At 36.3% G+C, this 15,159-nt stretch overlaps 1 protein-coding gene across 3 annotated transcripts in view; it reads left to right on the top strand.

The window, feature by feature from the left end:
• The window catches only part of CTTNBP2 (cortactin binding protein 2), a 135,350-nt gene extending 120,418 nt beyond the window's left edge, over window positions 1–14,932 (top strand). For all 3 annotated transcript variants that reach the window (XM_081957094.1, XM_081957095.1, XM_081957093.1), the window contains 5 exons: window positions 266–451; window positions 704–764; window positions 2,501–2,633; window positions 3,648–3,749; window positions 12,443–14,932. In XM_081957094.1, the coding sequence (XP_081813220.1) occupies window positions 266–451; window positions 704–764; window positions 2,501–2,633; window positions 3,648–3,749; window positions 12,443–12,673 (713 nt within the window). In that variant the 3' untranslated portion in view covers window positions 12,674–14,932. The remainder of the gene's footprint in view (window positions 1–265; window positions 452–703; window positions 765–2,500; window positions 2,634–3,647; window positions 3,750–12,442) is intronic.
• Window positions 14,933–15,159: the final 227 nt, after the last annotated feature.

Raw genomic sequence — 15,159 nt, 5'->3', positions numbered from 1 at the left:
GTAAACTGTGGGAAATGTGTAAATCTCTGGAACATTTACTTTTGCTGTTGTGATCTTTAGTTTTCTTTGTATAAGCTTTTTTTTGTTAATCCTTGGGTTCATGAGCTTAGAGTGAAAGTAAAGCCAGAATGAAACTAAGTGGGAAAAATACACTTTTAAACAAAAGACTTAATACCTTGACAACCGCACTGCACTTACTTAATACTTTGGCAACCACATTGGACCACTGTATTGTCACCTGCTTCTTTCATTTCCATTGTTACAGAAATGGAGTTGTACATTGCAGATTTTAAAGGAGGAAACTTTCCTCTCTCTATGGTATCAAACTATAAGAATTGCACCAAGAAAAAAGGAGAAAATGTTGCTTGGAGAAAAGCAAACACAAGTCCGCGTAAGAAGTCACTCCACTCATCAGCCCAGTCCTGGAGTAAGGTGGAGGGAAGTGCAGAAGGTAAAATATTGGTGGAAATTGAGAGGCAACAGGGATAATTTATTTGGACACTTGAATGAAAACTCATTGGCATTTAAAAAACCCAGTTAAGGGCTTTCATTTTTTTTTACCTTTTTTATCAACTCTGCTTAAAGTAACTTTGGAACATAAATTTTCATACTTGTCCAGGGATAGTTGCAACCTATTCAAAGATTAAAAAAAAGATGGGCATAAAATATGAGTTTCTGACTTACAATCCTTTCTCTCCCATAGGTATTAAATCAAGTAATATATTGAAGGAAAATGGGAATAAAGTATCTTCCTTAGAAAAAAAGTAAGTTTTGTGTTTGCATGTGATGTCTGGTCCCTCCTCAAGGAGATTTCAGATTATAGTTTTCTAGCCATTGAATAAATCAATACATCGTACTTGTCACCTAGTGTATGTTTCTCCATTATTGCACGGAAATTATAGCAGTCAATACCCCGTACACAATTTTAGTATGATGGCTGGATTTTGTATTTAAGACCATGTTCTCTTTTGCAAATATAAAAATCTTTCCAATAGTGCTAAAATATTGCAAAAAAATTTAAAAAATCAGTGGGGAAAATGTGAATATTTTACTGTGAATATCATATTGGAAAATTCTACTAAATTAAATTCTATTCTATTAGTATCCCAATATTAATGTATGAGTGGGGGCAGTTTTAGAGATTCTTTGCTTGGGCTATTTATTGATGGCTCGTGTGCAGTTTCTTGATTGGAATATTGTTTACTTGATTGTTGGTCTGAAATTCCCTGGCATTTTTGGACTTGGCCTGGTCTAGGATTGTCACATTTTCCCAATTGAAACTATGGTTAAATCTATCTATATGTTGTGAAATTAAAGAATTTTTGCCATGTCTTCTGACTGCCTTGGTATTCAAGGAAGCATTCTCCCAGTCTTTTTCCTGTTTGTCCTACGTAGTGGTTGTTGCAGTCCTTACATTGTATGTTGTGGATGACTCTTGTTTTTTCTTCTGGGATTGTTGGGTCTTCTGATCTGCTTAGGATGTTTTGAAAGTCTTTAGTTGGCTTGTGTGCTACCCTGATTCCATGTGGTTGTTGTAGTCTATTTGTGGTTTGTGAGATATTCTTGATGAATGGCAGTGTAATTCATTTTGGTGTTTGTGTTTGTTTTGTTGAATTGATTTGAGTGGTCAGGGATTTTTTGATAAAGTTGCGTGGATATCCATTTTGCTGGAATGTGTTGTATAGATGCTCCATTTCCTTTTTCTGCTGTTCTGTGTTGCTGTAGTGTGTTTGGGCTCATTTGAATAAAGTCCTTACACAGCTTGTCTTGCGGAAGGTTGAGTTGTTGCTTTGGTAGTGGAGCACCTGGTTAGTATGGTTGGTTTTTCTGTTGACTTGCATTTCTAGTTTGCCATTGTTGTCTCTGCTGATCAGGATGACCAGAAACGGTAGCAAGTTGTTGTTTTCTTCTTCCCTAGTAGATAGTTTTAGATATGAATAAAGTATGTGCAAACTGTTTTTTTCCAAAATATTCCATTTGGATTGATAATCAGCTACTGTATATTTCATTTCCATCTGAAATAGATTTCTATTTATAAACTACTAAATATTTTTGTGAAGTCCTTAGTGATCTCTGGGTTTTGTTGTTTGCTTTCAGACATTTCATTACCTGAGTAGATAACATCATCAGTGTAGTGGGTGTGTGATTTGCTCTCTGGCACTCACTAGAACTGATGATATTACCTCTGATGGAATGTCTGCAAGTGAAGAATCAAGCTAAGACAGCACCAAGGACTCCACAGTTTAACTCTGAGCCACGTATATTATCTTCGAATGGTATTATTTTGAAACCTGTTTTGAAAAAACAACGAGTTCCTTTGAATTGAAATTCTTTCAGCCAACTAAAAATCGTCTCAGATTGGGTTTTTATTACATGAATCTAATTAACTTACCCTGTATACTTTCTCTATTATAAACAACATCTTCTTAATTCCATTTTATAGATTGTCATCTGATATCTTTTCCAACATATTTTTTTCTTCTTCTTTTTTCTTTCCAAGGTCTCCCGGAGATGATCCATTAAGTGTGTTAAACCTGGAGCAGAGACTGACTATTGGTTCAGATGATGAAGTGGATTTTCTACAGGAACTTCAGAGTATTTGTTTAAGCAAATCGGAATCTGACATCAGTAAAGTATGCATTATTCTCTTCCACAAATAGTAGTCAGGTCTAAGTTTCTCTATATTCTATTTTCTTTCCTCGTATTTTTGGGAGGGAGGAAGAAGAGGCAATAGCAAAACACAATGCACCTTCGCTATCAGCAATCCTGAAAACTGGATAGTAGAGTACGGTGGAAGTACTTACCTGTGAGAAATTGCCTGTCCCCAAAATGTCTTTGTATTATTTCTTCTGGAGCACCAATTGAACAAAACTAATTACCTCCCGAAGTTAATTGCCCCTTCCCTCTTTTCAAGTGTGTGTCTCCTCCTCAGTGTTTCAGATTTCATTTTGCATTGCATAAATTAACTCATGCTCAGACAGATGTCATCATGCAGAAAGTTTTAAACATTTAAATAGTGATGACAACCAGAGGTTTTATATTGGGTTAAGATTTTGTTTACAAATTGCATTTGTCATATGGCGAATTGGGGAAACCCAGATATGTGTGTCTCCTCCGTGTTTAGATTTCATATATATTGTCTAAATTAATTTACCCCACAATGAGGAGACTTTCCAAATGTCACTAACAAAACTCTTGTGAGGTTTTTGTGCTCCCTGAGCTTGGTTGTTTTCTTGCAGACATTTCATTATCAAACTAGGCAATTTTATCAGTGCTAAAAAGATTTCTTGCCAATGTCATGGATTTATTTGGCTGGAGCCAAAGTTGCAAAACAAAATCTGAATCACAAACTTTCTCACCCAAAGTTTGAAAGACTTTACTGAATAAATATAGTAATTTGAAAAGGAAATATTGGCTTATCAATGTTATTTAAACATTACATTTTAAATTGATAGAACATTTAACATATATTTATGAAAGGCTAGGAATACATTTGGTAATTCAAGACAAAAATGTATAAATCTTTCATGCAATGGTGTATTTTAATACAGTATCCCTATGAGTATATTGTTGGTAAGGCTTTATATTTTAAGAATTCCAATGTAAGAATGATCCTCCCCTCTTCTTGCCTTATCCATTTTTCACAGATAATAGATTCAGAGGATGAGTTGCTTCTGACAATCAGCACTCCTCAGAAGGATCCAGTCTTTTCAGCAAACGTCAGGAATACAAACATCACATCACAGCAGGTACATATGAAGCTGCAGGTCATGTGATAGAAGTTTGCAGTGCATGTTCAGCTCTTTACATTTGAAAAAAGTACGATAGTTCTGAGCTAAACTGAGCCTATGTTATGGGTGAAATACAATAGTTCAATCCCAGTTAATAATCTAGTAATCCTATTCAGGATTAATTGCTATTTTTAAAGGTTTTAAACAAAGTCCTATAGCTATAGCACTTTATTGCAAAAATTTAATAGATTATATAATTGAGGCCAAACTGTCTCCATTATAGAATCACTTACTATCATGTATCTATAACAAAATTATGGAACGATTAGATGAAATTGGCCTCGTATATTAGATGTTTTCTATCAAGGAGACAAGAAAAAGCATTTTAAAAAGAACATCTTCTGAAGAAAAGAGTTGAGCAGCTCAGCATTTAGAGGAGAACATTGGTTTTTGGCCATTGAAATACACTGGTGTCATGCAGTGAGCTTTCCAGATGGCTGCTATTGTCATGGAAACCAAGAAGACGTAAAGGAAATGACTGCCTGAACTGAAGGAGGAAGGCTAATAGAAGATGTTGAGTTGTTGAAGGGCTTCGCTGTCTTATCGAACCTCCCACACACACTTCCCGGCCCCCCCAATTCTTATCTGGAAAAGAGGGCAGAAGGAGACAAGCAGAGAGTCCAACTTAGAAACATTTGCAAAAAAAATCCAAAACACCGAGAACATCTGAAAGGCTGAGGCCTTTATGAGATTCTGGTTTTAGGCAAACAAGAAGATCCAGAGGAAATTGAGAGAAAGGTTGTAATTTAAAAAAAAGCAGGCAATGTGCAGAAATGTTCATCAGTGACTGAGCTGGTAGATGTATTCTGGAATTTTGCATTATTGATTTGTTTAAAATTTACATATCTTATAAACTGCTTCAGCTACAAATACCTCTAAGCATCATATACAGTAAAGGTAAAAGTTCCCCTTGCACATATGTGCTAGTCATTCCCAACTCTAGGGGGAGGTGCTCATCTCCATTTCAGAGCCGAAGTGCCAGCGCTCTACGAAGAGAGCTGCGTGGTCATGTGGCTAGCATGACTAAACACCGAAAGCACATGTAATGCTGTTACCTTCCTACCAAAGATGGTTCCCATTTTTCTACTTGCATTTTTACATGCTTTCGAACTGCTAGGTTGGCAGAAGCTGGGACAAGTAACAGGAGCTCACTCAATTACGTGGCGTTAGGGATTCAAATTGCCGAACTGCCGGCTTTTCTGATCAACAAGCTCAGCGTCTTAGCCACTGAGCCACCATGTCTCTTTACATATACAGTACTCCCATGCAATGACAGAATGAAAAAAAGAGAGTAATAGACAAGCTCTTGGGTCATCGTTTCAGCTATATTTATTGACCAGATTTCTCAATGCTTTCAACAATGGCAACACTTCTAATGTACTTGAAAAGTTCTTAAAGATTTAGGGAGACATTTAGAGATGGATCTGCCTTGAAATTAGCCCTTACTGGATAGCACAGGCAAACTTTAGCACAGGATATATTTTATGATATTTAGTCTTATGTCATAAAGTGTTTTAGGATCATTTTTATGTCATAACATGCTTTATAAAATTTACCAAATGTCATTTCCTTGGAAGCCCTGGGTTGCAGGTTTTCTATGCATTTTGTAACTTTACCCATTTGAAGTAGCTTGGTCATGAGAACATGGGTTTTAGAAGAATATAGATGTCTATTGCAAGAACCAAATGGAATCATTCTTCTCTTATGGCATACAGTTCCCAAAACAACATAGATTGTTGCTTAGTGTGGTAGGGAGACTCCATCTCTTAAGTCAGTTCCTGAAGGATTTCTGAAATGGGCCAGGTCAGGAGAATTTTCTATAGCCCTACAGGCTGGGTGGTCATTTTATCTCAGAGTTCCAAAGGAGAAGAGCACCAGTGGAAAAGTAAGGATTCCCGTCCTACTGTCAGTGACTTGGAAATTGATTGTTATAGGGACAAAGGAGAGATTCCTTTTAATTCTTTCTATTCCACTTTTGTATTATTTGTGAGATGCTTAGAGCCTTTGGGGAATTGAACAGCAATACAATACAATACAATACAATAGTAAGAGTTGGAAGGGACCTTGGAGGTCTTCTAGTCCAACCCCCTGCCTAGGCAGGAAACCCTATACCGTTTCAGACAGATGGCTATCCAACATCTTCTTAAAGACTTCCAGTGTTGGGGCATTCACAACTTCTGGAGGCAAGCTGTTCCACTGATTTATTTTTTCTGTCAGGAAGTTTCTCCTCATTTCTAAGTTGCTTCTCTCCTTGATTAGTTTCCACCCATTGCTTCTTGTTCTACCCTCAGGTGCCTTGGAGAATAGTTTGACTCCCTCTTCTTTGTGGCAACCCCTGAGATATTGGAACACTGCTACCATGTCTCCCCTAGTCCTTCTTTCTCTTAAGCTAAACATACCCAGTTCCTGCAACCGTTCTTCATATGTTTTAGTCTCCAGTCCCCTAATCATCTTTGTTGCTCTTCTCTGCACTCTTTCTAGAGTCTCCACATCTTTTTTACATCATGGCGACCAGAACTGAATGCAGTATTCCAAGTGTGGCCTTACCAAGGCATTATAAAGTGATATTAACACTTCACACATGATATTGATTCTATCCTCTGTTGATGCAGCCTAGAACTGTGTTGGCTTTTTTGGCAGCTGCTGCACACTGCTGCCTCATATTTAAATGGTTGTCCACTAGGACTCCAAGATCCCTTTCACAGTTACTACTACTGAGCAAGGTATCATCTATACTGTACCTGTGCATTCCGTTTTTGTTGCCTAAATGTAGAACCTTACTCTTTTCACCATTGAATTTCATTTTATTAGATAGTGCCCAATGTTCAAGTTTGTCAAGATCCTTCTGTATCTTAAGCCTATCTTCTGGAGTGTTGGCTATTCCTGCCAGCTTGGTGTCATCTGCAGATTTGATGAGTTCCCCATTTATTCCCTCATCCAAATCATTGATGAAGATGTTGAAGAGTACTGGGCCTAAAACAGAGCCACTGCATACCTCCCTCCATGTAGATGCAGTTCCATTGAGGACTACACGTTGAGTGCGGTTGGTCAGCCAGTTACGAATCCATCTGGTGGTGATGCTGTCTAACCCACATTCTTCTACTTTATCTAGTACTAGGTTATGGTCTACCTTATCAAAAGCCTTACTGAAGTCCAAGTAAACTATATCAACGGCATTCCTCTGGTCCACTAATTTTGTCACATTATCAAAGAATGCAATAAGATTAGTCTGGCATGATCTGTTTTTGACAAATCCATGTTGGCTTTTGGCTATTACTTTGTTTGCTTCTAAATGTTCGCTAATTTGTTGCTTGATTATTTTTTTCCAGAATCTTTCCTGGTATTGAGGTCAGGCTGATAGGTCTGTAGTTTCCTGGATCCATTTTTTTCCCTTTTTTGAAGATGGGAACTACATCAGCTCTTTTCCAGTCCTCTGGTAGTTCCCCGGTGGTCCAGGATCTCTGAAAGATATAATTCAGTGGTTCTGAGATCTCGTCTGCTAGTTCCTTCAGAACCCTGGGGTGTAATCCATCCGGTCCTGGTGATTTGAACTCGTCTAGGGTAGGGTAGATTTGAACTCATCTAGGGTAGACAGGTGCTCACTTAGCATACATATTGCTAGGATAAGAAGTCCTGCTTGGGTCCTTCACCATGTAGGACTTCAAAGGTGTCAACCAGCCACTTTGAATTGCATCCAGAAACATTTAGTTCTGATCCAGATAAAATGTGAAGAACCTTTGAGTACTGGATCAAATGTAGCTTTTCAGTAGTCTTCAAGCATAGCTCCATATAATCTAAGAGGTGACCAAGGTACCAATGACTGCAAGCAGGGCTTTCTGATGCAGGATGATCATAGCTGATGGGAGTTATGCAAAGGCCCCTACTAGTCATGGTGACACCTGCTCAAATCATATCTCTGAGTTCAGAAGAAATGTGCAGATCAGCTGGAGACATTTTATGGAACTTTTGATAAAATTGCCTGCTGTCATCTTTAAAAATATCTCCCACCACTGCTGCTTAAACTGAAGAAATTAAAACTCACATACAAGGAACATTCCATTAGGACAGCCACAATAATCCAGTCACTGCTACTTCAGAAAATATAACATTTCTGTTCATTTGGAGGGAAAGTGATGCTCCCAATACAATATCTGAATGATTTCTTACCCAAACAATATGAGATTAATACAATTCCATCTTTAATTTACAGGTGTCATGATCTCATAATAACGAGATGACAACTATATAATTTTTGGATATATTTAATTACTACTGCAGTAGTGCTTCTGTTACTGCGTCTACTGTAGATAAAAATTAGTTACAGTGACTTACTTGCTTAAAAAGAAATAAAATGTGTCTGAATCATGTCCAGAATTGTGCTCTGATGCAAAGAAATCTCAGCAGCATTTAGCAGCTTTCAGCTTTTCCTTGTGAAGGTCATGCATTTATTAGCAGGTTTCTCTCCAAATTAGAAAGCCGCAGGCAAGCTTTGAAAGAATCTGAAATACAGAAAGCAGATGGCTGAACCTAGATACATCTTCCATCTTGCTTCTTCAAACATATTCTCTACTTGAAAGATGGCAAAAGAGCGGAAGAAGAGACATCCTTTCAAAAATATAAATAGGAATATTATCCTCCTTTCCAAGCTTCAAGATATGGTGGAAAAGAGAATCAGCATTATCTGAAACCAGCAGAAATCCTGTTCATTTCCTAATAATTTATATATGAAACTAAGCAAAATGTATTGCAATTCTTTAAAGTACAGATTTATACCTGCTACATGTTTCTGGATTACAATTCCCATCAAATCATGTTAGAATGTAATATATTGATTCACTATTGCCATTCATGTTTTCCCATTCTTTCTTCATCTGTGGTTTTTCTACCATTGTAGAGATAACATGAGAAGCATTAGGATTCAAAAACATTAAGGTGACCTGTGAGTTACAGAATGACAGGGAAAGAAGCCAGACCTTATTTTTATTTGTTTGTATCCCACTTTTATTATTTTTACAAAATAATTCAAGGGACCTATTTTCCTCATAACAACCCTATGAAGTGGTTTGGACTAAGAGAGGGAGAGAGAGAGAGACTGTCCCGAAGTCACCCAGTTGGCTTTCTTGGCTAAGGCGGGAACTATCCCATTAGTTCTCTATTGTTGGTTTCCTCACATTTTAGACAACCCCAAATTCCAACCAAATCCATAAATGGAAGTTAGGAACATTCAGGGAAATGATTTCTGGTTATGTTGGCTACAGAAAAATTATATATAATTATAATTAACTGCAGGACCAGTTTGTTTTTATTTTTTGGTTGGACTTTTTCAAAACATCGGGATGCTCCGTTAGGTGAGTCAACAAAGATTGTATCTGTGTGTATAGTTTTTAATCAGATACATTTTTACAGTTAAAAAATAAACACAAAAATATAGAAAAGGGTAAGAAAGAAAAGACATAAAAAAACATTTTGAGAACCATAGAAAATGAAGCAAAAGGAAAAAAAATAGTTAAAGATGTGGTTTCTAATCTTCTTTACAGCAGTTATAGATTTGCTTGGTATCACTTTTCCCCTTCAAAATTATTTAACATACTTTACTTCCCTCTATATATGTTCTGTTTTTAATTTAGAAATCCAAAAATCACCACTTCATTTTTATCCTTTTTCAGTTAAAATTTCGCAAAGGGCTTTCAGTCGTTCATAAAAGTAGTTGTTCCCTCCCTAAACAAACAAGTCATTTCTTGTCAAGTCACTTAGCCATTTCTGCAATTCTACCATCTTCACAGTCTATTCCCCCATTGTGGATACTTCTGTTTCTACCTTTGTACATATAACAACTTGCCTCATTTCATACATAAAACTAATCATAGATAAGTCTTTTCGAATTAATTATCCATAGTAAGAAACACGTTGGTTTCCTCTGAATGTCGGTTTTGCAATTTTCTGAAACATTGTAGGGGTGTGTGTGTGTGTGTGTCCCAACCTTGGCCTCTTTTTTTTAATATTTTTTTTTAATTTTCAAAAACAAACACAACACAAAGTATCCTCCTTCTTTACATACTGTAGAAAGTGTATCAGTTGGTTACAAAAAACTTTCGTGCATCTCTTCCACAGTCATCAACCATAATTCATATTAACTCAATTATTTTAACTCAGATATTTATACATATTACCCTCATCATATCTCCATTTTCATTTGACTACAATTGTTTAAACATCCTTCATCATAAAATATATCAAGATTTAAAACATAACCACATACTGGCATTTCATTTGCTATATCTAAGATCCTCCAATAACACTGAATCCTTATGTCCTATTCCAGCTAAACATCCATAATATTTAGTAACAAAAATCTAATCCTCCTTTCCAAATCACTGTTTGCAATTTACATCTAGTTTCCTTATGTTGTACCCATACCTATATATACGTTGTTATCATTATCCCTCCTTTATTTGACTGTATCCTATATCATAACATTTCCCCCCTAATAATCAAAACTTAACTTAGTTCTTTTTTATTAGCCTTTATATATGACCAAAAAGATTTCTAATCTTCTTTTCATGGGTACCATTCAAATATTCATATCCAATTATTATTTATCATAACAATACATATGTATATATTATTATCATTATCAATTATTTATTAGACTATATCTATTATCACTAAATTTCACTAAGTTTAACTAGTTTTAAGTTATGCACTTCCATCTATCAACCTGTGTCTTTCCAGTAGCAAAACAGTCTCATGTCTTCTGCCATTTGTGGTATCAGTCCTCTAATCATCTCCTTAATCAAATTTGTATGGACTCCTCTTAGCAACTCATTGCTTATTAAATCTCTTATGTAATTTCAATGCCCTTCTTCTGTTTCCTTAATCAGCTTATCTTTAATTGTCAGTGGTGTTATCAATGATGTTGCTAATAACATTTCTCTCTTTAAATCCATAAATTCTTTTGTTTTTTCTTCTTCTGTATCTTGCCATCCGGGGTAGAGTTCCCCTCCGTTTAATTCCTCTTTCAGTGTTCCACTCTTTCCATTTCCAGACAAACCAATCACCATAGATATCAGCAGATTTAATTTCTTTATGGTCATTTTCCTCTTCGGTTTTTAAGACACTAACCTCCACTTTTTCCACTTGATAAACATCTCCAACTTCTTCATCATATTTTACTGTTAGATGCTCTAGGTTTTCCAACTTCTTCTCCATTCTCTCAAATGTATTTGATAATTTCTGAATTTCTAACAATATCTTTTGCAGGCTTAAAATTTCTTTCTGCTGTTGAAGTTGTGCCATTATCTCCAGCTGACAAACACTGCTGCTCTGGCTTGCAAGGTGTTTACAAGATTAAGCATAAATTCATAATAAGGTCTTCTTTTCACTTTTCTCTGGTTAAAGATATACTTCAAAAGAACATCTGTATGCTTTTCTTCTTATCACTCTCTATAAACAAACAGTGAGACCGTGAAGTGCCAAGCCAGAGTAATCAGTGAAGAAAGTAAGAGTGTTTTGTTTCCAATACACAAACTTCCAGCCTCCGAGTAGCAGTGTTTTTCTTTCCCTCTGTTGTTACAATTTTCTTTGTTTCCTTTTGTATCTTTTTTATATTCCAAGTTTAAAAAAAGTCAAATTCTTGAATGAGTTAGAGAAGAAAGGGGAAAAACACCCACAGTAGTGAAAAAGGAGAATTTTAGTCCATAGGTTACAAAGAATAACAATAAAAGAAAAAATAGAAGAAGAAAACTTAATCCATTCATTTTAAAAGGCTTGCATAAATTCCATCCATGAACATAGCATTTAAAAAGTAAGATAACCCACTGTCCAAAACCATTCAAAGCTTAATTCCGCCACTTATTTCTTTTGTTCTCAAATTTAAATTAACTTTAAGTTTTTTATAGGCAGTCTTTTTTACAACGGCAAAAATTCCTCACCTGCTGGAAACACTTTCTCTTTCTATATCCTTCTGTTTTGGAGCCGTCCTGACTTCATCAGCCTAATGGCTAGATTTTTTATCGCCGGCTTGAAGAACTTCTCTTGGATCCATCAGGGACTTTGCAATGTCCCTGAGATCAGCAAGACGTATTCTTCCTGTTCACCATCTCTGCGGGATGGTTTAGGTCTGATTGGACCATCCAGTGGCAAAAGTATTGGCTGAGGTCTCAGAGCATCGAGACCGCACGTCCGTATCGTTGCGACGTTGGCTCCTTCTCCAAGTAACTGTTTCTCAACCTTGGCCTTTTTAAGACTTATGGACTTCAACTCCCAGAATTCCCCAGCCAACCATGGGAGTTAAAATCTACCCACCTTAAAATGACCAAGGTTGAGAAACACTGTCTTAGATCATTCTTTTCATGATATGTATATCAACACTACATTATTTTATAAATGTTCTTTCCAGAGTTATAACACAACGTTATAAACATTTCTGATGCTTTGCATTATGGAAGACCCTTAATGCCCGTCACATAGGAGCTCTTACCATCCTTGGCTTGCTATCTATCACCAAAGAAACCTCTCACATTTCACTGATTCAGAACATCAGTAAAAAAAACTTTGTGTGATTCAGGCTGCTCAATCAGAGACTGATGTACTTTCTTTGCTATTGTTTGGGCAAATGCATGTGATGCTATAAAACATTATTCTGTTTGCAGGATGAGAATCCTGGGGTCTGTCCTCTCAACAGCAGCAGCCAGTCTGCGGAATGCAGCAACCATAAATCCAAAAAGGAGTCTTTCAAGAGTGGCAGCAGCAGCCGCATTTCAAGAGTGAAATCTTTTCTTCCTGTGCCCAGAAATAAAGTCAGCCAGTTTTCTCAGAACATTAAATGCAGCAGCAGCAGCAGCAGCAGCAATACAAGGCAAACAGAGGCAATCTGTGACTAGAAAAAAGAAATTCGGAACATGCACACACCCAAAAAATGCAAATAAAGATTTGTTTCCTTTTCTGTCTTTCCTAATGAGTTATCTTGAAAAACAAAACTCATCAACAGGTGTAAATAATTTTTAACATGATTTTCTCAGTTCTGATACACCCATGGGACCACAGTTTTACTTTTATGCGAACAAGCTGTTTATAATGAAAATATTATCCTGTATTATATTGATTGATCTTTAGAAGTAAATGGTGATAGCTTCATAAACGCTTTTTTTAAAATCTGAAAATGCTTTTCTGCTTAGTTATAATTAAGAGATCACCACAGAAAGTGTGTGTGTGTGGGTATGGGTGTGTATAATAAAAATTTAAATAAATATATTGGATCTGATCCAGAGATACCTGTATATACAAAAAAGTAGTACTCTATGGAATGCTTCGGTGGAAATGGGGTGCTTCCACTGAATACAGAAGCAGATAACTGGTTTGAAACAAAAGGTTGTCTATCAATATCCCATTGTTAGTGTAGCCAGTTGTAAATGTGCATCGTTTTACATACTCCAAGATTAGTATGCAGGTCCATATTGCTGGTCTGTATTGGATTTCCATCTAGTAGGTCTGATGTAGATTTCTCTGCATGGAAAGCTAAGCAGTTTGGTCTGCTTTTCCTCCTCCCCCCCCCCCCATATCATGAGATCCTGTAAAGTGTTTCTCATGAATAAAGTCTATTCTGTGCAACATCCCAATTACCTACGAAGAGGATCACTTCATTAGGACAATAAAGTTTTATCTAGTTATATACTGAATTTCAGTGTTAAATTTCATACTTTGGGTTGCACAATTCTGTACAGAAGTGGCTTAAAGTTAATATATATATGTCCAAGCAAAAAAAAAAACGGGTTCACTTTCTGAAAAATGGATGGCATGTGGCAATAATGGGAAGAACTGAGACTACAGTCCAGTTATTTTCACTGAGAAACTGCATTAAATATTCCAGTTACCTGTACTATTGGATAGTTTCATTTATGTTTGTTGTTTGGATTCTGTGTCCTTTTTCGTTAAAAGCAAAAATCCTACAGCCATCCTTAAGAGTAAAGTCTGATTATTGATCTTGGGATGGGGTGGGGAAGGGCTAGAGAGAAATCTCCCTTAAACTCACCTCTAATTATATCATTCCCTGTAATTATTATGGAAAGTTCCTCCTATTTTCCCAGTATTGACTTGCCAGGAATTTATGCTATTTTACCCTGAAAATTTTCTTCCTTGTTAGCAATACAGCTACACACAATCGATAATCAAGAAAGAAAGAAGCTGCAATAACTTGGGAAATGAAAAATTTACCTCTTTCTTACATGTTGTCTGAAATGACATTTCACCCTGGGGAAAACTTCTGTCCTGCATTCTTTTCCCAGAGTGCATTTTTTCAGTATTCATAGTGGACCCTCGTATTCCTTCTTCCAGGGATATCTTTATGAAAGACAGAAATGCCTTAAGAAAAAGGTTACCTGAAAAATTGCTAGGTACTGACTGACAACACTCTAAAGCTATTCAACCCAATATCTTTGCAAAAGCATTTGTAAAAGTCAAGCAGTTAAGTTAAATAATCTGGAATTTCATCTGTCATGCCAATAAAACATTTTGTACTACAGTTTCTGCAATACCTTTGTTTTTGTATTATGTGTGTTTGGGTAGTCAGGTTTTTTTTTTTTCTGTCTCCATATGCTAAAGCTGGAATTTGACACTAACTTTAATTTTTGAATGCTTACTGCTTTCTTATTTAAAAGCAGACTGAAACAACTTTATACCCCACAGGCTGCAGGGGAAGGTTAATTAGGGCTGAAAGCTGTCGAGTGAGGCTTGGGCTAATTTGGAAGGATTCTTAAGATAAAACCAGTCTTGACTTCCAATAAACACTGAGCTTTCCTCCTTCCACAAAAACATTTTCATGCACACCTGGTAGTCAAATGCATTCCTGGAGACAATTGGAACATGGAGACAAAGGGGGATAATTCTATAATCCTTACATTAAGAAGATAGAAATATATCAATACTGCAAACAATATTGAATGAATGAAATTGTTCTCCCCCTAGTACTGATCCATTGCTTTGGATAAAATTCTTAAACGATTTTGTCAACAACATGGACAAGATTCTGAAGTCCACATGTGCTTGAAGTGTTCCATAGGTATTTTTCCGCTATACTTTTATACACCTTGGTGTTTCAGAGTTATGCATGTAAGATAATTTCTAATAAACAAAAAATTGTTTAATATGATTGGGTTACGTGTGTTGAAAGTTGCCTTTGGGTAATTCATACAATATGAATTTTGAAGAATTCAAGCTATTTAATAGGTTCCTTAAGCAAAAGCAATAAGCATGAACCTGTCTATGGAGATTCTCTGTCAGCCAGGTCATGGTCAAAGAATGCAAATGACATACAAGGAGTATAAATGCTTCCATTCCCCACCATCCAGTCAGAGCTGAAGAAGCTTGTTGG

This window comes from Natrix helvetica, assembly GCF_964273705.1.
Source record: "Natrix helvetica genome assembly, chromosome: 6".
Taxonomy (NCBI): domain Eukaryota; kingdom Metazoa; phylum Chordata; class Lepidosauria; order Squamata; family Natricidae; genus Natrix; species Natrix helvetica.
Note: the sequence above shows the minus strand (reverse complement) of the source record. Positions and strands in the feature narration are given on the sequence as shown.